This window comes from Sapajus apella, unplaced genomic scaffold (genome assembly GCF_009761245.1).
Source record: "Sapajus apella isolate SASKATOON/1434 unplaced genomic scaffold, GSC_monkey_1.0 scaffold21, whole genome shotgun sequence".
NCBI lineage: Eukaryota > Metazoa > Chordata > Mammalia > Primates > Cebidae > Sapajus > Sapajus apella.
The window spans coordinates 20,547,331-20,570,510 of NW_022436961.1; the positions used below are offsets into that span (position 1 = coordinate 20,547,331).

The following is a 23,180-nucleotide window of genomic DNA, read 5'->3' on the forward strand; positions in this document are numbered from 1 at the left end:
TAAAATCCTGCCTGAAACAGAGGCAGTCACTCCGTGAGACTCCACTGTGCAGACAGGGAAAAGAGGCATAACTGCAGCTGATTCTTCAAACAGTGGCCACAGTGTCCTACCAAGATGACAGAACAGAGGTCACAGCCACCCTGTAAAGGGCCTCGGGGCTGGCACTGCCCCTTTCCCCTCCACTGCCTTCTTGCCAAACTCATAAACACCAAGCTGGAAAAAGCTGACAAGTGTGTCTTCATCTCCCACCCCTGCTGGAACGTTCTTGGATGAACCACTCATAAAGTTTCCTCCTAATGCAGAGGAAGGCTTCTTACATTTTTTTTTTTTTTCTGTTACTTTAGGAAATCTGAACAATTATTTTTTCAGGTAAAATATACAAATAAAAAAATATATTTTATTTAAAAATAAACATTAAAAATAAAAAATATTTATTTAAAAATATTTGCATGTCAAAATACACTCTGGCCCAAAAAACATTCTTAATGGGAGACTCATCAGATCTTGGTAGTGAGGACTCTGTGTTTTGGCAGGTTTTATTTATGGATATTAAAAAAAAGAGTAACTGAAAATTAAAATGGTTAAATAGACTGCCCCACACTTTATCCATTTCTTTCTTTTTTTTCTTTTTGCTCTGGGCCTGAGACCAGCATGGAAAGGTTTTAGCCTCTAAATAGACTCTTTCAGGAAGTTTTGGATACTGATAAAGATGGTATAGAGAAAAGTGGTGTGCCACCCTAACTTGAGCTTTTTATTTTTATTTTTTCAAGACGGAGCCTTGCTCTGTTGCCCAGGCTGCAGTGCATTGGTGGAATCTTGGCTCACTGTAACCTCTGCCTCCTGGGTTCAAGCAATTCTCTTGCTTCAGCCTCCTGAGTAGCTGGGATTACAGGCACCCACCACCATGTCCAGCTAATTTTTGTAGTTTTAGTAGACACAGGGTTTCTCCATGTTGGCAAGGCTGGTCTCAAACTCCTGGCCTCAAGTGATCCGCCTACCTCAGCCTCTTAAAGTACTGGGATTGCGGGCATGAGCCACCACGCCCAGCCACTTGTGCTTTGATAAACATTATTTTCCTGTGAAAAAATTTAAGTGATCAGTGAGCTCCAGGGATTCATTTTTAATTAAATGATGAAGCAGCTGGCATTCAGGCCCTTTTGGCAGGTAGTCCGGCCCAGGCTTGCTGACTGGAGGAATGAGAGTGGGGAGCTTACCAGCTGTCTAAGCATCTTGGTTCCGGGTAACTGATACTTATGAGGCTGTTGAAGAATTTAGGGAGCATACCTGATAGCCATCTGCACACAGTCAGTATCACTGAATTGCTCTTTTTTTACTCTGTTTCAGAAAACTGTATGAGAATATGATTCCAAACTTTTCACATAAACTTTCCCCATTTTTAGGTTTGTTCTGAAAGATTGTCTTTGAACTGAAATGAATACATAAAAACTGCTCAGTTTATCTGAATGGGAAGTATTGAAAAATGATCTTTAAACTTTGGGGTGAATCAGATTTATTTATGGAACTTGTTAAAAATGAAGTGGCCCAGGCTAAAAACTTGATATGAAAAACAGCCCTAAGAGTAAAATACTCAGTTCTCCAAACTCTTAATTCCTCCGAGTTAGTCATTCTACTACATGGTGACTCTCATAAAAACAATATACAGATGTTCTTTGAACGTGGATTTCAAAAGATCCGTATTTAGAAAGAATTCTCAATCACATTCACCATATTCCTAACAGACTCCAAAAGTTTTCAGAGCTTTCTTTTTCCTGATTGTGCTGATCTCTGAGTCTACATAGAGCCTTTGTTAAAATTTTATTTTAATTTGGCATTGCTTTATTTTGCATAATCATTGTCTGTGTGAAAGTCTATCTGCTTCTGACTTTTTAGAAAGAGATTACTTTGTAGAAAATTTTATCAGTGGCTCACACCTATAATCCCAGCACTTTGGGAGGCTGAGGCAGGTGGATCACAAGGTCAGGAGATCGAGACCATCCTGGCTAACATGGTGAAACCCTGTCTCTACTAAAAATACAAAAAATTAGCTGGGTGTGGTGGCACGTGCCTGTAGTCCCAGCTACTCGGGAGGCTGAGGCAGGAGAATCACTTGAACTCCGGGAGGTGGAGGTTGCAGTGAGCCAAGATCGCACCACTGCACTCCAGCCTGGGTGACAGAGTGAGACTCTGTCTCAAAAAAAGGAAGGAAGGAAGGAAGGAAGGAAGGAAGGGAGGGAGGGAAGGAAAATGTTTATTTCCTATCTGTTCAACACAAGTAAATGCATGCATGAGGACGTTAAGATTCTTTCAAACCACAATTATTAGTATAGGGCACAAGTTGAAGGGGATTGGTGATTTTCCACCCCAAAGCTGCTTACTGTAGTTTCAGATGTAGCTTTCCTGTAACTAAGGAAGCATGGGCTATTTTTAATCTTTTTAAAAAAACTAGTGATTAAAAAGCTGATATTTTCTATAAAGGACCTTCTTTGAAGCGCATATGATTCCTAAGAATCTCAATTAGTTGGTCACCAGAAGAGGACAGAGAAGGCTTTATAGCTAGCTGACTTTTCTAAGGTTTCATTTTACAATTCAACGGCTCTGTGTTCTACTACCACTCAACTGTGAAGAGATACTGCAGGTGGAATAAAGGAGAGAAGTAAAAGAGATGAAACAGCTGGCATATATTAGCCACCTTTAAGACCTTCAGAATTACCCTGTATTCAAAAAAATTATGAGGTGCATGATCATTCTCTCTGGGAGAGAAGCCACAGCAGAAATCAAACAAGGATCTAGTATCCAACAAAGAGGCATCTGTTTGGCACCCTGAAGGAAAAAAAAATCAAATTGCACTCACATCTAGATAGTCTGGGTAAGGTTATCATGTTCTAATAAACTTAAAGATCTAATTCTTCTAAGATATGCTCCTGGCCCCATTCCAATTTCTGTATGACCTTGGAGAAATGTCTTTTGAAGTGTTTCTGTGTCTATAAAACCTGGATAATAATACAGTCTGTCCCAGGTGGTTGGAATTGTATGAATTAATTAGTTCAAGCTGGAAAGGTCTTTGATAATGTTAAGTGCTGAATATTGTTATTATGATAGGTACAGGTGGAGGCAATGTTACACAGCACATCTATAATTAGAAAGGCCTAGAAACTGAAAGTGATGCCAACCCCTCAGGAGTTAAGGAGACAATACCCTGTGTCATTTTCTCCCGAGACTCCGTCAGCTTGCTGTGATGAAATACTTAATTCACTCTTTTCCTCTTTGAGAGGTTGAAGCTTGTCTTGGACTTGCCGAGCAAGCAGCAGAGTTTGTATTGGGTATGTGCTTTTTAAGGCAGTGTTTTGAGTGAAGTGCTGGTATTTATTAGAACACAGGATACAGTTTTGGATTTGCAATGCTTGTTAATTGTTCTGAGTCAAGAGAGCAAGAAAGTCCATTACCAGAAATACATGTTATCTCAAAAATGCAGATTTTTTTTTTTTTTTTTTGAGACAGGGTCTCACTCTCTTGCCCAGGCTGGCATGCAGTGGTAAAATCATAGCTTGCTGCAGCCTCAAACTCCTGAGCTCCAGTGATCCTCCTTTCTCAGCCTCTCAAGTACTCTCAGGACTACAGGTGCACACCATCATAACTAGCTAATTTTTGATTGTTTTTGTAGGAATGGGGTTCTTGCTTTGTTGCCCAGGCTGGCGTCAAACTTTTTGCCTCAAGCTATCCTCCTGCCTTGGCCTCCCAAAGCACTGGGATTACAGGCATGAGCCCCACCGTGCCCAGCCAGGAATTTTCTTGAGCTATAAAATGAAGAAGTCTAAACCTTCTTTTAGAGATTAAAAGGTTTTCTGTTTTCACAAACTGCAAAGTGTTGTGTGGAATCAAAATACATAAAAACAGGCTGGGTGTGGTAGCTCAGGCCTGTAATTGAAGCACTTTGGGTGGATCACCTCAGGTCAGGAGTTCAAGACCAACCTGACCAATATGGTAAAAGCCCATTTCTACTAAAAATACAAAAATGACCCAGGTGTGGTGGTGAGCGCCTGTAGTTCCAGCTACTTGGAAGGCTGAGACAGGAGAATTGCTTGAACCCAGGAGGCAGAGGTTGCAGTGAGCCGAGATGGCACCACTGCACTACAGCTTGGGCAACAGAGCAAGACTCCATCTCAAAAAATACAATTAAAAATAAAATAAAATAGGCAAAAACTGAGCTGTGCTGAATAAAAGGAAAAAGGGAAAGATTTTCCTTGTCTTTGTAATACCCTGAGGAATGTTGTCAGAATCTAAGGCTCCCCTAAGCCCACTGGACCATATCATGTCTAAACCAATTTTTAATACCTTAATTTTGAGTATTCTAAATGCCAGTAACGTTAAAAAACGTGCACTGCTGGGCTCTTCTAGAAGACATAGTTTACCCAGATTCATAATTTATTTTACATGCTATCTCCTCTGAAAAACCTCCTCTGACCATCTCCTCTCATCTCACAAATTCAACTACTGGTGAAAGTCACACAGCACTCCAATTTACCATTTCCAAATTCCTTTGTTATCTTCTTCTTCTCTATTATCATCATCATTGCAAATATTTCTGAAATACTTATGTGCCAAGCATAAGAATGATACAATTATTAAAATGTATTGTCTCATTTAATCTTCACAACAATACCATGGGGTAGTTACAGTATTATTCATATTTTAGAGATAAGAATATTCAACACTGAGATGTAAAAGAATTGACCACCTAAGAAATGGCAAAGACAAAAGGTAGAACCCAAAGAGCTTGACTTGAATCTTCTTGGGCAAGAGCAAAACCCAAGATCATCTTGTTTATCACTCGGTGTGGAGTAACTGCCTATGTGTTTACTTGTCTTTCTCCAAAACTAGACCTGTCAGTTCCTTGAGAACAGGAACTCTGTAATATTCACCACTACATCACTGTGACCACACCCAGCACCTAACACTCAGCAGTTCTTATTTTTTTCACACAGGTTTTTGGGGAACAGGTGATGTTTCATTACATGAATAAGCTCTTCAGCGGTGATTTGTGAGATTTTGGTGCACTCATCACCTGAGCAGTATACACTGTATCTAACGTGTAGTCTTTTATCCCTCACCCCTTTCCCACCCTTTCCCCCAAGTCCCCAGAGCCCATTGTATCATTCTTATGCCTTTGCGTCCTCATAGCTTAGCTCCCAGTTATGAGTGAGAACATACCACGTCTGGTTTTCCATTCCTGAGTTGCTTCTCTTAGACTAATGGTCTCCATTTCCCTCCAGGTTGCTGCAAATGCCTCTATTTCATTCCTTTCTATGGCCAAATAGTATCCCATGGTATATATACCACAGTTTCTTTATCCACTCATTGATGGCAATCACACTGCTGGGATTAATAGTAGGTATCTGGATTAATACTGGGTATCTACCCAGAGGAAAAGAAGTCATCATTTGAAAAAAATACTTGCACACACAGTAGTTCTTAATAATTTTTAAATGATCAAACTGGCAGCATATTTCCTTCAAAGGATAAAACAGTTTGCCTATGGTTATTCAAAAGAGTAAAATATTAAATACAAATTAAGAGTTTTTGTTGAATACAGTTTAACACTATGAAAAAATTTAAAAATTAATTTCTAATAGAAAACACTTAACTTTGAACATTTAGGATGAGGCTACTTGGGTGGCCAAGCCTAAATTCTTACTTTGATCAAGAAAGGCAAATTCACATAACCTTTGGAAAAGGAATTCCGCAATTTCATGTCTGCAAGTTTATCTTATAAATAATTCAGAAAACAAAACAAAATTATTGTGTACAAATATATTTGTTTAGCCTAAATATTTAAAAAATAAAATATTAAAAAATAAATAAATATTTAAAAAATGAATGGTCAATGGAGAAATAACCTTATGATAATGTTTTATAGAAACTTCAAAATCGTGTATGAAAATATATTCTAATAACTTGAGGGTATGGTTTTTTTGTTTGTTTGTTTGAGACAGAGTCTCACTCTGTCATCCAGGCTGGAGTGCAGTGGCTCAATCTCAGCTCACTGCAACCTCCCACTCCTGGGTTCAAGTGATTCCTGTCTCAGCCTCCCGAGTAGATGGGACTACAGGCGTGCACCACTACGTCTGGCTAATTTTTTGTATTTTAATAGAGACAGGGTTTCACCGTATTAGCCAGGATGGTCTCAATCTCCTGACCACATGATCCGCCCGCCTCGGCCTCCCAAAGTGCTGGGATTACAGGTGTGAGCCACTGTGCCCAGCCCCGGGGATATATTTAAATCACAGTACTGCATTAAGTAAAAGAGGGAAAATGTAATGCTACATTATATAGGATTGAACGTAATTAATGTACATATAAAATACATTTCCCCAATTATTGGTAGCAAAGCAAAAGAAAAACAAAACCAAAGAATAATCCCCAAATAATAACATGGGTTAGTTCTGGTTGATGAATAGTGTTTATTTTTCCCCTTGAACATTTCTGCATTTTGAATTTTTCTACAAGAATATCTTATGATCAAACGAAAGATAAACTAGGTAGTTATTTTTTTAAATGCTGTTAAAGAGCAGCCATCTGGTATCACAAAATCACTTTGGTTAGATTTGGGAAACTCATATGAAATAAAAAAAAACCTTTAGAAGAGCAAACTTGATTGTTTAATTCCTAGAGTCAAATTACATGTCACTGTATGTCACATGGTATATCACATACACATAATCAGTTTCCCAAGTATCAGGAGTTAAGAAGATGCATTTATTGAAATAAGAATTGATATCAAGTCCATGTTACTCCTATTTTATTCTACAGTTGTTTCTGCTAATATTCAGTTTTTGGCTGGGCGAGGTAGCTCACGCTTGTAATTCCAGCATTTTGGGAGGCCGAGGTAGGCAGATCACATGAGGTCAGGAGTTCAAGACCAGCCTGACCAACGTGGTGAAACCTCGTCTCTACTAAAAATACAAAAAATTACTCAGGTGTGGTGGCACGTGCCTTTAGTTCCAGCTACTCAGGAGGCTGAGGCAGGAGAATCACTTGAACCCAGGAGGCGGAGGTTGCAGTGAGCTGAGATCATACCACTGAACTTCAGCCTGGGGAACAGAGTGAGACTCCGTCTCAAAAAATAAACAAAAAAAGTTTTGAATTTGGATGATGAGGTAAATACCTGGGCTTGTGAACATATTAAATACATAATTATTGATTATAATTTCATTTATCTCTGTCCAGTGAGATTCAATATGACCTACTATATTGCCAGACAGTGCTAGATGCTTTTTCACTGTATCTCATCATTCAATTCACATAACAACTTTTTCAAGCCAGTTTTAATGTCCACACTTGACAGATGAGAAAACTAACTTTCAGAGAAGTGATCATTCCAAACTCAAGTTGTTTATTGGGCTATGAATGCTGATCTAAAGAACCTGAGAATCTTTTAACAGTATCAGAAGTACTCATTTCTCCCATTAAAAAGCTAAAAAGTAACATTTTATTTAAACATTTTAAAATAATGATTAAAAAATAATAATAAAAACAATTCTCATTTTAAAGTTCTAAATGTCTCTAGGGCTTACTAACTGGAAGAACGATAACTGAATCTCCATCTAAAATTATTCTCTCATAGCCAGGTGTGGTGCCACGAACCTGTAGTCCCAGCTATTCAGGAGGCTGAGGTGGGAGGATCACTTAAGCCCAGGAGTTTGAGGCTGCAGAGAGCTATGGTATTGCCATTGCACTCCAACCTGGGTAACAAAGCAAGACCTTGTCTCTAAATAAATAAATAAGTAAATAAATAATAAATAAATAATTGTTTTCTATTTGTTATTTCTGTTGTAACAGTTCCTTTTATAGAGTTTGATGATTGCCACATACTGTAACGTGTGAACAAAGGGTATAGTCTTATGACACAATGCATGCCCAATATAGAATTCTTCTAGGCTGTGTTCAAACCTACATAAAAAGAAATGAATACAGACAAGCCATGAAAGTGCAACCAGAAACTTATAATCTCACTAATAATAATCTCACTAAAAAATAATAATAAAAACAGCCATTAGGACTCCTCAAAACAAAGCCAGTATATGTGTGAATGTGTGTGTGTGTGTGTGTGTGTGTGTGTGTGTGTGTGTGGTGTGATGAGGTTAGAAGTCACCATTCAGAAATCTCTTTTGAAAGACATACATGCAGCCAACAAATATATGAACAAATGATCAACATTACTAGCCATCAGAGAAATGCAAGGCAAAACCACATTGAGATACCATCTGACATCAGTCAGGATGGCTATTATTAAAAGCTTTTAAAGAAAACAGATGTTCATTATATCAAAAACACACCTGCATACGTATGGTTATCACAGCACAGTGCACAGTTGCAAAGATATGGAACCAAGCTAAGCGCCCATCAACTGATGAGTGGATAAAGAGAATGTGGCATATATACACTGTGGAATACTACTCGTACTACTCAGCCATAAAGAGAGAAATAATATCTTTTGTGGCAACTTGAATGGAGCTGAAGGCTATTATTCTAAGTGAAGTAACCCAGGAATGGGAAACCAAATACCATATGCTCTCACTTCTAAGTGGGAGCTAAGCTATGGGTACCCGAAGGCACATAGAGGTATAATGGCCTTTGGAGACTCAGAAGTGGGGAGAGAAGGGGACTGAGGGATTTAAAAACTACATATTGGTTTATGTGTATAGAGCTGTTTGTGGTAATAGAGTTTATTTGCATAGAGTTGTCTCTGATGGTAGTCTGTATTTCTGTGAAATCAGTGGTGATATCCCCTTTATCATTTTTTATTGCATCCATTCGATTCTTCTCTCTTTTCTTTTTTATTAGTTTGGCTAGCAGTCTATCTGTTTTATTGATCTTTTCAAAAAACCAGCTCCTGGATTCATTGATTTTTTGAAGGGTTTTTTTGTGTGTCTCTATCTCCTTCAGTTCTGCTCTTAGTTATTTCTTGTCTTCTCCTAGCTTTTGAATTTGTTTGATCTTGCTCCTCTAGTTCTTTTAATTGTGATATTAGGGTGTTGGGCATTTAGTGCTATAAATTTCACTCTAGACACTGCTTTAAATGTGTCCCAGAGATTCTGGCACGTTGTGTCTTCATTCTCGTTGGTTTTGAAGAACACCTTTATTTCTGCATTCATTTCATTATTTATCCAGTAGTCATTCAGGAGCAGGTTGTTCAGTTTCCATGTAGTTGTGTAGTTTTGAGTGAGTTTCTTAATCCTGAGTTCTAATTTGATTGCACTGTGGTCTGAGAGACTGTCTGCTATGATTTCCGTTCTTTTGCATTTGCTGAGGAGTGACTTACTTCCAATTATGCTATCAATTTTAAAGTAAGCATGATGTGGTGCTGAGAAGAATGTATATTCTGTGAATTTGGGGTGGAGAGTTCTGTAGATGTCTATTAGGTCTGCTTGGTCCAGATCTGAGCTCAAGTCCTGGAAATACTTGTTAAGCAAAGACTTGGAACCAACCCAAATGCCCATCAATGACAGGCTGGATAAAGAAAATGTGGCATATATACACCATGGAATACTATGCAGCCATAAAAAAGGATGAGTTCATGTCCTTTGCAGGGACATGAATAAAGCTGGAAACCATCATTCTCAGCAAACCGATACAACCAAACACCACATGTTCTCACTCATAAGTGGGTGTTGAACAATGAGAACACATGGATAGAGGGAGGAGAACATTACACACGGGAGCCTGCTGGGGAGTGGGGGAGCTAGGGGAAGGGATAACAGGAGGCGGGGGCATTGGGGAGGGATAGCATTAGGAGAAATACCTAATGTAGGTGATGGGGGGATGGATGCAGCAAACCACCATGGCATGTGTATACCTATGTAAAAATCCTGCATGATTTGCACATATACCCCAGAACTTATAGTATAATAAAAAAAAAAAACTACATATTGGGTACACTGTACACTGCTCAGGTGATGGGTGCACTAACACTCAGACTTCACCACTGTACAATTCATCCATGTAATCAAAAACCACGTGTACCCCAAAAGCTATTGAATTATATATATATATATATATATATATAATGTGTATGCATATGCATATATATAAAACACAACAGATGTTGATGAGCCTGTGGAGAAAAGGGAGCAGTTACACAATTTTAGTGGGAATGCACATTCGTTCAGCCACTGGGGAAAGCAATGTGGAGATTTCTTTCTTTTCCTTTTTCCTTTTCTTTAAGACAGAATCTCACTCTGTAGCCCAGGCTGGAGTGCAGTGGCATGATCTCAGCTCACTGCAAACTCTACCTCCTGAGTTCAAGTAATTCTCTTACCTCAGCCTCTGAGTAGGTAAGATTACAGGTGTGTATCATCACACCCAGCTAATTTTTGTATTTTAGTGGAAACGAGGTTTCACTGTGTTGCCCAGGCTGGTCTTGAACCCCTAACCTCAGGTGATGATCCACTCACCTTGGCCTCCCAAAGTGCTGAGATTACAGGTGTAAGTCACTGCACCTGGCCTACAGTTTGGAGATTTCTTAAAGAACTTGAAACATAACTACCATTCAACCCAGCAATCTCACTACTGAGTATATATCCAAAGGAAAATAAATCATTCTACAAAAAAGACACGTGAGTTCATATACTCATCACAGAAATATTCACAATAGCAAAGATATGGAATCAACCTGGACGCCCATCAATGATAGACTGGATAAAGTGCACGTACACCAAGGAATACTACACAGCCATAAAAAGGAATGAAATTATGTCCTTTGCAGCAATGTGGATGCTGCTGGAGGTCTTTGTACTAAACAAATCAAAGCAGGAACAGAAAACAAAATACCACATAACCTCACTTATAAGTGGGAGCTAGGCATATTGAATACGTATGGACATAAAGATGGCAGCCATAGGCAGTGGACACTACTAGAGGAGGGAGGTTCGGAAAACTACCTATTAGGTACTATTCTCACTACCTGGGTAATGGGATCATTCATACACCAACCCTCAGTGACATGCAATTTACCCATGTAACAAACCTGCACATGTACCCCCAGAAACTAAAAAGTTGAAAAAAATCTACTTGGAACCCCTTATAAGAGAATGAATGAAAGATGAAAGAATATTTAGCCTTTTTCTAATAAGCTGTGTAAATCTATTTTCACATGATTTTACAATAGCAGTCCCTGTTCGTAGTGACGTCTTGGGCTTACAATAGCCTCAATATTTTTCTATAAATAGTATTTTAAAAAGGAAATATCTCCCCTACAGGGTCTAAGTTCTTTAAAAGCAAATTATGTTTATGTATGCTGTATTTGCAACACTTAGCACTGTGTAACACAGTTGGTGTTTGATAATTTTTTTTTAACTGTTGGACTGTATTTTTTTCTTTTTTTGAGACAGAGTTTCACTCCTGTTGCCCTGGCTGGAGTGCGATAGTGCAACCTCGGCTCACTGAAACCTCCACATTCCAAGTTCAAGCAAGTCTCCTGCCTCCGCCTCCTGAGCAGCTGGGATTACCAACGACCACCACTATGCCAGGCTAATTTTTGTATTTTTAGTAGAGTTCAGGTTTCACCATGTTGGCCAGGCTGGTCTCAAACTCCTGACCTCAGGTAATGTGCTACCTTGGCCTCCCATAATGCTGGAAGTACAGGTGTGAGCCACCGCACCCAGCCTGGATATACTTTTTTTTTTAAAAAAAGAAAAGTATATTTAGGTTTTTAGAAAACATTAATTCACTCAACTGTCACCTTCAAACAAACATATACGATTTATGCAGATTGTAGCCACATGGTATACAGGTTGAATGAAAATTCTTTGACATTACTGTCCAAATAAAAATATAAGACAAGCTGGTAATGAGCGCAATATATGTAATTTCAAAATTTCTTTCTTTTTTTCTCTATTTCTCTTTCCCTCCCTCCCTCCCTTCCTCTCTTCCTCCCTTTCTCCCTCCGTTCCTTCCTTCCTTCCTCTCAGACCAAGATTCACTCTGTCGTTTAGGCTGACATACAATGGTGCAATATCGGCTCACTGCAACCTCCACCTCCCAGGTTCAAGCGATTCTCATGCCTCAGTCTCCAGAGTTACAGTGCACCACCACACCTGGCTAATTTTTGTGTTTTTAGTAGAGACGGGGTTTTGCCATGTTGGGCAGGCTGGTCTCAAACTCCTGACCTCAAGTGATTGATTCACCCACCTTGGCCTCTCAAAGTGTTGAGATTACAGGTGTAAGCCACCGCATCTGGCCAATATATATAATTTTATTTATTTTTTATTTTTTTATATATTTTATTTTATTATTTATTTATTTATTTATTTTTTTGAGACGGAGTTTCGCTCTTGTTACCCAGGCTGGAGTGCAATGGCGTGATCTCGGCTCACCGCAACCTCCGCCTCCTGGGTTCAGGCAATTCTCCTGCCTCAGCCTCCTGAGTAGCTGGGATTACAGGCACGTGCCACCATGCCCAGCTAATTTTTGTATTTTTAGTAGAGACGGGGTTTCACCATGTTGACCAGGATGGTCTCGATCTCTTGACCTCGTGATCCACCCGCCTCGGCCTCCCAAAGTGCTGGGATTACAGGCGTGAGCCACCGCGCCCCGCCCCATAATTTTAAAATTTCTAATAATAAACTTTAAAAAGTAAAACTTTGGAGGTCTAATTAGTTTTAGTGATATACTTTATTTAGCCTCATCCATCCAAAGTATTATTTAACAATGTAACCAACATAAAATTATTCTTATTTTTGGAAGTGTTTGCTTTTTCTGGAATACTATGTCTTCAAAATCCATTGTTTGTTTTATACTGACAGCTCATCTGAATGAGGACTGGGTTTATTTCAAGTAAGCAGGAGCCACATGTGACTGGTGGCTGACATATTCACAGCACAGCTTGATAGCAGTTCAGTGTCACGATGGTTGAAATGAGCTAAATTGCCAAACCTACATATAAAACACCTGATAGAATTATAACCTTAATGTCATTTGATTTGTTTCCTTAGGATCAACAACTGATTTTTTTCACTTTGCTAATAGAAAAAGTATTATTATTAAATAGGTACTATGCGCATATGAGAAAACATTTCACAGCATTAAATGGTATGCAATATAAAAAGGAGTGTCCCTGGCCAGGCACGGTGGCTCATGCCTGTAATCCCAGCACTCTGGGAGGCCAGCGTGGGCGGATCACGAGATCAAGAGATACAGGCCATCCCGGCCAACATGGTGAAACCCGTCTCTACTAAAAGTACAAAAAATTAGCCGGGCGTGGTGGTGCGCGACTGTGGTCCGGGCTCCTCCGGAGGCTGAGGCGGGAGAATTGCTTGAAACCCGAAAACGGAAGCAGCAGTGAGCCGGGATCGCACCCCTGCACTCCAGCCTGGCGCTAGAGCGAGACTCTGCCTCAAATTAAAAAAAAAAAAAAAAAAAAAAAGAGCGTCCTTTCATTACATCTGCAAGCCCAGTCTCCTGAGGTAACCGCAATGCCGTATACATGCAGAATTTTTTCCACATGTATATGAGTTATGTATACCTTTTTAAAGTATCAATGAGAGCATAACTTACTTTTCATAGTCCTGATAAAACACCAACAAAAACTTCTCTATATGCATAAGATTATATAGGATATTTTCATGTGTCAATTCTTTTTTTTTTTTTTTTTTTAAGACGGAGTCTTGCTCTGTTGCCCAGGCTGGAATGCAATGGCGCAATGTCGGTTCACTGCAACCTCCGCCTCCCGAGTTCAAGCAATTCTCGTGCCTCAGCCTCCCGAGCAGCTGGGATTACAAGCATTTGCCACCATGTCTGGCTAATTGTTGGATTTTTTAATAGAGACAAGGTTTTACCACGTTAGCCAGGCCGGTCTCACACTCCGACCTCAGTTTATCCACCTGCCTCAGCCTCCCCAAGTGCTGGGAGTACAGGTGTGAGCCACTGCACCAGGCCCCAATCTATTCTTTCTAACTGCTTTTTTTCCCTGGCCTAGAGCTCCCTACCATTCCATTGAAATGAATTTCAGAACACACATAACATTATCACTAAGTCCAGTGGTCTTTTTTTTTTTTTTTTTTTTTTAAAAAGAGCTTCGCTCTCATTGCCTAGGCCACAGTGCAGTGGCACAATCTCGGCTCACTGCAACCTCCGCCTCCCGAGTTCAAGTGATTCTCCTGCCTCAGCTTCCAAAAGTGCTGGGATTATAGGCGTGAGCCACTGCACCTGGCCATGATTGTTCATTAGAACTTCTCTTCCATTATTTTATGGTATTTAAAGTTTTAAAAATTATTCCTTCTGCGTTGGAAAACTGCGGTTTACATAACACCATAACTTGTTTAGCTCTCCTCCCACTTCTCTATGGAATCATTTTTTTTCTTCTTTAAAAGCTTTTCTGCTTTTAATCTCCTAATTGTGGAAGTTCTTCAGGCTACTACATGAGCAATTAAGTGAACCTTTTAAATTGTCGCTGATAATCCATTATTTATAGCTTATCAACGTGTGTTCTACCGAGCGCTGTTCCCACAAGACGGCACTGAAAAACAATCAAGAACCACGACAAACATTTCTCCTTTGCCTACACATTCTATAGAGATCATAAAATCTTCTTTTTCCTGATCATACTTCCAGACGGAGTGAACATATGATATAATTCTGACCAACGAGGGATAAACTGAAGTCTGTTGACCCTTTGCTTTTCTTACTGCTTTTAACATGAACTCAAAGCAGGAACAGCAGTAGCCAATTTGCAATTTTTAAGGATGGGCTGGCTAAATTAACTGCAGGGACATCAGCCGCCATGCTGCGCTGAACATAGGTCAACAACTGCTTACCTCCTGAGTTCTCACTACAGAAGATGAATAAATCCTCATTGTAAGGCCAGCTGCCTCACCAGGAGACCGGACACACCCTCCTATTCTGCACCAGGCACCTAACTGTGCACCCAGCACCTATCTCTGCACTCGGCATCGGTCTCTGCTCCCGGCACTTGCCTCTGCACTCGGCACCTAGCTCTGCACACGATTCACCTGGAAGGCTCCGGCTGATGCAACCCTGGCCGGCTCTTTCACTAGAAAAACCCGCCCAAAAACCCACCAACCAATAGCGGCCCACCCCGTCCCAATCCCGCTCCCCTGGAGCCAATCAGAGCACCCAGCTGTTGCTCGTTACCCATAGCCACAAAAACCCCACAAAAACCCAGGAAGTCAGCCTTGACTTCTGTGGCCTTTTTCTCCCACCATAGCACCTCACCCAGGAGCTGAATAAATTGGCATACAATTTTCTTATACTGGCCTCAGTTTCCTCATTTTAAACTCAGCAATAACCCTTACACTTATTTGTTTGGACTTCCATAATTAGGCGATTTATACCTTGCAGCAGAACACACTCTTAACTAGATATAAAAATGCTACATGCTATGTGTCCTTAGAGCTTCAGAATGCACATTAGAAAATTAGAGGAACTGAGAAATTCTCAGAAGAACCCTGTTGAATTCTGTTGAATATATCAACTCCTGAATGTAGTTGATCAAGCAGCCCTTTTCTTCTTCCTGTACTAAACTACCGATATCTCATAGAATTATGGTTCTCCAGCTTTTTGCTTTTCAAAGTGTAATTCCTAGACCAGCAATATCTGCATCATCTAGAAACTTGTTAGAAAACCCTAATATTAGGCCCCACCCTGGAATCAATTACATTTTAGCAAGATCTTCAGTTGATTTGTATGACATTAAAGTCTGAGAAGTGCCGCTTGGGAAACACTGATTTAGAGAATAAAGTACGAACTATCCTTAATATGCTTATGTGGCATACAATTTCAAAGGCATCTATCATTACTATCCCTTAATGCCTACTTCACTAATCATGACACATCCCTAGAACCCGCGCGTTGGTAAGCTATAAACAATGGATCATCAGTAACAATTTTAAATATGGGCTTAATTGCTCAAGTAGTAGCCTGAAGAACTCACACAATTAGGAGATCAAAAGAAGAAAAGCTTTTAAAGGAGAAAAAAGTAGTTCTTATTTAATGCTTACTTTGTGCAAGGCATTATGCTAAGTGGTATGCTTTTATAATTCTCAAAGCAACTCTATGAGGCAGGTACTAGCATAATCGTTATCTAGCAGATAAGATAGCTAAGGTGCAGAGAAGTTAAGTTGCCTACTGAAGGTCACATAGCTATTAAGTGGCAGAATCCTTGGCTTAAGGACTTAAGGATCACTAAACTATATTGGCTCTCTAAACGTCTGTTCCCAAGCACTTCCCTGCTGTGTGTACTTTACACACATGGTTTCCTCTGCATGCAATATCTCCCCACATACATGTTGTTAAAAGGTCTCAGCTAAAAAGTCAGTTGTTCTGGGGAGCTCTTCTGATCCCCTATCCCCAAGCCAGGTCAGATCCTCCTGGTATACATTTCCCAGGGTCATATGTTTACTTCATACATATCAGCTTTTAAATTATGTACATTTTGTGATTCTATGATTAGTGTATATCTTTATCAAAAAACTAAGCTCATGTGGGCTTAACTATATCCTCTGTGCCTGGCATGTAGTTGGCACACAAATATTTTTTAGAGTATCTTTTTTTTTTATTTTCTGAGACGGAGTCTCACACTACTGGACAGGGTGGAGTGTAGTGGCACAATCTCGGCCCACTGCAACCTCTGCCTCCCGGCTTCAAGCAATTCTCCTGCCTCAGTCTCCTGAATAGCTGGGATTACAGGCTCACACCACCATGCCCAGCTAATTTTTGTATTTTTTGGAGAAACAGGGTTTCATTATTTTGGCCAGGCTGGTCTCAAACTCCTGGCCTCAAGAGATCCATGTGCCTCAGCCTCCCAGACTTCTGGGAATTACTGGCGTGAGCCACTGCACCCGGCCTTTTGGGGTATCTTTTACTCTCATTTGAAATGTTCTTTCCCTACTCTGCACCAATCCGAGTTCTATCCAGAACAAGCTATAGGATGGCGGCAAAACATTTGATTTAGCATCAGAAGACTTGGATTTGAGGCCTTATTCCCCTACTTGGTAACTTTGAGCAGTCACAAAAACTCAGACCCACTAATTCTCAGCTCTGCCAAATGGAGATGGTAATAACCTCACAGGATTGGCATAAGAATTAAAATGAGCCCTGTGAGAGATGTGTATCACCTACATACACATCCTAAAAATACGAGTAGCATTTCGTAGTGATTAAGATCCTGGGTTGTGCTTAAAAGTTTCCGCTCTGTAATCCAAAACCTGAGTTCAAATCCCAACTCAATATTTATTGTCTCTGCAGTTGATTCGGCAATCCATTCGTTGCTGGATTTTGTCATGTGTTTTGCCAATTGCATTCATAATTTATTATGCATTTATGCTTGTATCTCCTAAGTCATGGTATATAATCTATGCTCTGTGTGTTTTGTCTGACATAAGCTTTTATCAGAGCCTTTTGTACACAGGAATTCAATAAATGGTAACACAATTTACATTTATTTGTTGAATATTGCATGTCTGCCATACTGAAAGTACATTAAGTAACAAAGGCAAGTAAGAAGAATGAAAAACAGTACTCAACAACAGTTATCATAATTGCACATGGATATGCTCAGAATTACTGTTTTTCAAATCACTTTAAACAAAAGCTGAACTGCAGAAATAAAAGCCCAGCAGGAACGATTAAACTACATTTGCAATAAAATCATTTGGCCTAATTTTCATAACCACAGATTTCAGAGAATACCACCACCCATGCCAGGTGTACCAGACAATCCCATTGTCTGTTTTAGCCGTGTAGGGGCCGCTGTAGTAAAACCCATTCAGGTTTGCAGAGTGACACCTAGTGGAGGGGGGGAAAAGAAAACAACCATTAGACCAGAAAAATACTGTTCAGAAACTCTAATTTTGCTAGCAAATACTCAAAACTTTTGAACTATGAATTCTGCCATTTTTCAGACAAGTAAATACTTACTAGTTTTCAAAAGCTGAGAAATGTCTACAACAGATGAATATTTTATTTTATTTTATTTTTATTTTTGAGATGGAGTTTCACTCTTGTTACCCAGGCTGGAGTGCAATGGCATGATCTCGGCTCACCACAACCTCCGCCTCCCAGGTTCAAGCAATTCTCCTGCCTCAGCCTCCCAAGTAGCTGGGACTACAGGCATATGCCACCATGCCTGGCTAATTTTGTATTTCCAGTAGAGACGGGTTTTGTCCATGTTGGTCAGACTGGTCTTGAACTCCCGACCTCAGGTGATCAGCCTGCCTCGGCCTCCCAAAGTGCTAGGATGACAGGCATGAGCCACCGCACCCGCCCTTATTTTTTTTTAATAGACACAGGGTCTCTCTATTTTGCCCAGGCTGGTCTTGAACTCCTGAGCTCAAGCAATCCTCCTGCTTCGGCCTTCCAGAATGCTGGGATAACAGGTGTGAGCCACTGCACCTGGCCTCAGAGATGGTTATTTTAAACTGGTGAGTTTTACTGCCATAACAAATCTGAAAATAGAACCCAGGCCACTCACAGTGCATTGAAAAATAAGCATTTCAATTATTGACAGCCTTTAAACAAAAAATTAAAACAAGGAAACAAAAACACATCTCTTTAACCTCCAGCGTTACAACCTCCTGACTCAAAACAGTTAACCTAGTACTTAGCAAGAGCTAAGGTGAGTGTCAGCAAAGCAAGGCGTGGGGAAGGTGTTCTACTGCTGGCTTTCCTGGAAAATTTGCACTTACACATTCATTCATCTGCTGCTAAGACCTGGCTTTCATGATTCAAACTCCCTTCCTCCCCTTCTTTAAATTGCTAGCATATCAATTATTTTAATCTCAAGAGTAAGCAAATAAAACCTAAACCACCATTTAAAGTTTTCCCACCCATCAACCAATAATGACTTTTTCCCAGTTGTTGAGTTAATTTTTTACAGATATTGCACCAACCTAGATAAGCGAGTTAGGTTATCGACATTAAAAATGTTCCTTTCCTCCTTTGGAGTCTGCAGATTTTGTCCTTGATAGGTATAATTTACATATAAGAATATGTAATAAGTTTATATGTATTATGAAAATTACCATATTCTTTTTTATTGATATAATTAATGAAAAGATGTTAGAATTAGGAGAAAAGGAGAACATTCACAAGAGATAATTCTGAACATCTATGGAAAAACCCAAATTATTGAATCAAGAAAGCACATAATCTACCCATAAGGCCTAATGGCTGGCTTGAATCACTTATCAGCTTAATGATCACTCCTAGTGAGCATTCTCAAAGTTCTCCCAATTTAAATGGATGTATTAGTTGAAAATATGTATGTTACATCTGCATATGTCAAAGCCTACTGTGTTTTTAAAACAGCATGGAAAGTAATGTTAAAAAAGAAAATATGGGCCAGGTGCAGTGGCTCACGCCTGTAATCCCAGCACTTTGGGAGGCTGAGGCGGGCGTATCATGAGGTCAAGAGATTGAGACCATCCTGGCCAACATGGTGAAACCCCGTCTCTACTAAAAATATAAAAATTAGCTGGGCGTGGTGGCATGTGCCTGTGGTCCCAGCTACTCGGGAGGCTGAGGTGGAAGAATCGCTTGAACCCAGGAGGTGGAGGTTGCAGTGAGCCGAGATTGTGCCACTGCACTCCAGCCTGGTGACAGAGCAAGACTCCATCTCAAAAAAAAAAAAAAAAAGAAAAAGAAAATATGGTAAATTGAGTCTCCAGAATGTATATTTTTGCATATATTTGTCTGTCTGGAGACACTTGCTAACTGTATTTTTGTATTTGGTCTATGATTTGAATCCCAGGGAAAACTGACTCTGTGGTCAACATAAGAAACCTTCACTATTCTGAGACCAATTTTCCAGCATCCTTTAGTTTTTAGAACAGCCTGGATGTGAAACTAGGTTGAGGGATGATTGGGGTTCCCTTGGTGAAGAAGTGGCTGGGAGCACTCACACAAGATGCTATGCTAAAGAACAAAAGACATCCACATCCAGTGATTGGTTTGCTATGTGGAAAAACATCTTATAGGTGGGTAATATTTATGAGTGCCAACATTTCATGTAAATTAGAAGAACTATGGGACAGAAAAACAGCAAGAGTGAAAAGGAGGAAAAGATGATAGTCAAACTACACTAATTGTAGGCATGGTAGAAGCAGCACCAAGTGGGCTGGGCACAGTGGCTCACACCTGTAATCCCAACACTTTGGGAGGCTGAGGCAGGTGGATATACTGAAGTCAGGAGTTCAAGACCAGCCTGGCCAACATGGTGAAACACTGTCTCTACTAAAAATACAAAAATTAGGCATGGTGGTACACACCTGTAGTCCCAGCAGCTACTTAGGAGTCTGAGGCAGAAAAATTGCTTGAAACCGGAAGGCGGAGGTTACAGTGAGCCAAGATCACACCACTGCAGTCCAGCATGGGCAAAAGAGCTAGCACCAAGTTTCTAGAACAATCTACTTTCTCTCCTTTAATGCCTATTGATTTTTCAACTGCACAGTTTATCAGCTCCTTTGATTCCAAGGATAGCGTAGGCTACTTGGGTGGCTCCAGCTAATGAATTGCCTTTCTTTGTTCTCCCTGAACCCATATCTTTAAAGTCAGGTAAATCATTCCTTTGCCCACATTAATATGAATGGTAGTTTTCATTCAGATGTCTTAGAAGCCAGTCAGCTGGATAAAGTACATGGTTTTGATCTCATGATACTATTAGTAATTATTTCTGCATATAGAATTCTTTTCAAAATCAAACATTGTTGATGCTCGCAGACAACTTCATGAATTACAGGTAAGTTTTATGTCATGCTAACTTAGAAGAACAAGGGGGAAAGAAAGGAGTAGGAACAGGTGAAGAAAATGGTTTTCAAAATAACAGGAAAACTACTAGGGAAAAGACTATCATCACCTTCAAAAGAGAGAGAACTTTGTTTCTCCCCTTCACACTGCTGGAAATACTCCAGCACCCTCACGAATCATTAAATATTAAATGGACTCAAATGCTTTTTTTTTTAAAGCAAAATACAGGGAAAAAATGACTGCAGAAAACAGTCTGTACAGTGAGTACAACTGCAGTAGTACCCTTTATCTGCAGGGGATACATTCCAAGACCCTTTAGTGGATGCGTTGAAACTACAGATAATACCAAATTCTGTATATCCATACTACGTTTTTTCAGTCTGATAACTGAAACAGCTACAAAGTGACTAACGAGCAGATAACGAAAATAAAATTTACCAAAATGAAGGACATGATATAGATTGAAAAGAACCACTGAGTACCCTCTGTAGTAAACGAAAAGAAGACCATGGCAATGTATTTCACTATAAAATGACAGAACTCTAAGGGGGAAATCAATAGGGAATAGGAAGGAAAAAAACGATTTACAGTAGTTCATTCTGTTTTTTCCTATAATATACATACCTATGATAAAGTTAGTTTCTAAATTAGGCACAGTAAGAGATTAACAACAACTAATAACAAAATATTATGATTGTATAAAAATATGTCAGCTTTACAGCTCTTGTGCTTTGGGATCCTTATTAAGTCAAATAAGGATGATTTGAACACAAGCACTGTGAAACCACAACACTGGATCTGATAACTAAGACTGCTACTAAGTGTCACAAGGGCAGGGAGCGCTTTCAGCCTGAAGACGCCGGACAAAGGGATGACCCACCTCCTGTGCAGAAGGAAGCCAGAATGACATGCAATTTAAAACATATGAATTAGGCCGGGTGCGGTGGCTTCTTATTAGAATTCTAATAAGAATGATTACTTAATAATACTAATATTATAAATAAAGATCAACATGACCTCATAAATTATATTAATAATTAATGTCTGCCGGGCGTAGTGGCTCACTCCTGTAATTCCACACTTTGGGAGGCCGAGGTAGGTAGGTCATGAGGTCCTGTGTTTGAGATCAGCCTGGCCAACATAGCGAAACCCCATCTCTACTAAAAATACAAAACTTGTCCGGGTGTGGTAATGCGCGCCTGCAGTTCCAGCGACTCAGGAGACTGAGGTAGGAGAATCGCTTTAACCCAGGAGGCAGAGGTTTAGGTGAGCTGAGATCGTGCCATTGCACTCCAGCCTGGGCAACAGAGCAAGACTCTGTCTCAAATAATAATAATAATTGATGATGATAATAATAATAATAAATGCCTATCAGTGAGCTATCAATTCCATTACGACTATGTTCATAAGACATCAAACCTGTTAAACCACCAGCCACCCTGATCTTCTTCTGCACAGTTCCCTTCGTAGTTGTCATGATCTCTGTCCCACGTGCTGAATTTCATTCTTTGGTGACTAGCCCACCACTCCACCTCAGGGTGAAAATTCCCCGCAAGGGAATCTCCAGCTGTTCCAGAATATTCCCCAATATTCAACTCATAGAAATCCTAAAGAAAAAGAACAATTTCTACTATCAGTGGAGTTCCTCTATGACCATTTTAAAATCAAGTTTATTTAATAAACAAAAGAAGAGGCTCTACTGTATATTTTTATTTCCACTGACTTCAGGGTTATATTGCATATTTTAAGCATTAATTCATGGTTTTACTTAACAGAAAATTGTAGTACCTTTTCATCTCCAACTTTGAAGTTCTTATATTGTGCGTAACGGCTGTTTCTTTCAAAATCTTCAAGGTCGATTTTTAAAGTGTAGTCTTCTAAAAAAACCCAAGAAATTATAATTTTAAAAAAATGTGTGACATGACATGGACTACTGTGGTTTAAAAATAATTCACTGCTCTATTTTACTTTTACCATTTCCTTTGGCCAAGAATCAGTTTTCAAAGATTGAACAGTGACTCCACTGTATTTATAACATGAACATTTTATTGTGTAATTTATTTGAAAAAAAAGATGGATGCAATATTAAATGTAAAAAATTTCTACTAGCTCTGTCACAGGTAAAAGCTAGTGCAATTCACTTAATAATGAACAACAGAAAAAAACAAGTTGTTACTTAAAGTAATCTAACAATGAAAACATCGACTTTTTTGTTTGGTTGGTTGTTTTTTTTTTTTTTTTTTTTTTTTTTGAGACGGAGTTTCACTCATGTTACCCAGGCTGGAGTGCAATGGCGCGATCTCGGCTCACCGCAACCACCGCCTCCTGGGTTCAGGCAATTCTCCTGCCTCAGCCTCCTGAGTAGCTGGGATTACAGGCATGCACCACCATGCCCAGCTAATTTTTTTTTTGTATTTTTAGTA

General features: G+C 39.6%; 1 protein-coding gene across 3 annotated transcripts in view; it reads right to left on the reverse strand.

Moving 5' to 3' along the window:
• Positions 1 to 17,430: 17,430 nt before the first annotated feature.
• Positions 17,431 to 23,180, reverse strand: part of FGL1 (fibrinogen like 1) — a 34,917-nt gene continuing 29,167 nt past the window's right edge. The window contains exons 5-7 of one of the 3 annotated variants that reach the window (XM_032288003.1): positions 22,546 to 22,634; positions 22,177 to 22,364; positions 17,431 to 17,799 (exon numbers count right to left, since the gene is read on the reverse strand). In XM_032288003.1, the coding sequence (XP_032143894.1) occupies positions 17,640 to 17,799; positions 22,177 to 22,364; positions 22,546 to 22,634 (437 nt within the window). In that variant the 3' untranslated portion in view covers positions 17,431 to 17,639. The remainder of the gene's footprint in view (positions 17,800 to 22,176; positions 22,365 to 22,545; positions 22,635 to 23,180) is intronic. The other 2 variants (XM_032288005.1, XM_032288004.1) reach the window with 2 other exon arrangements.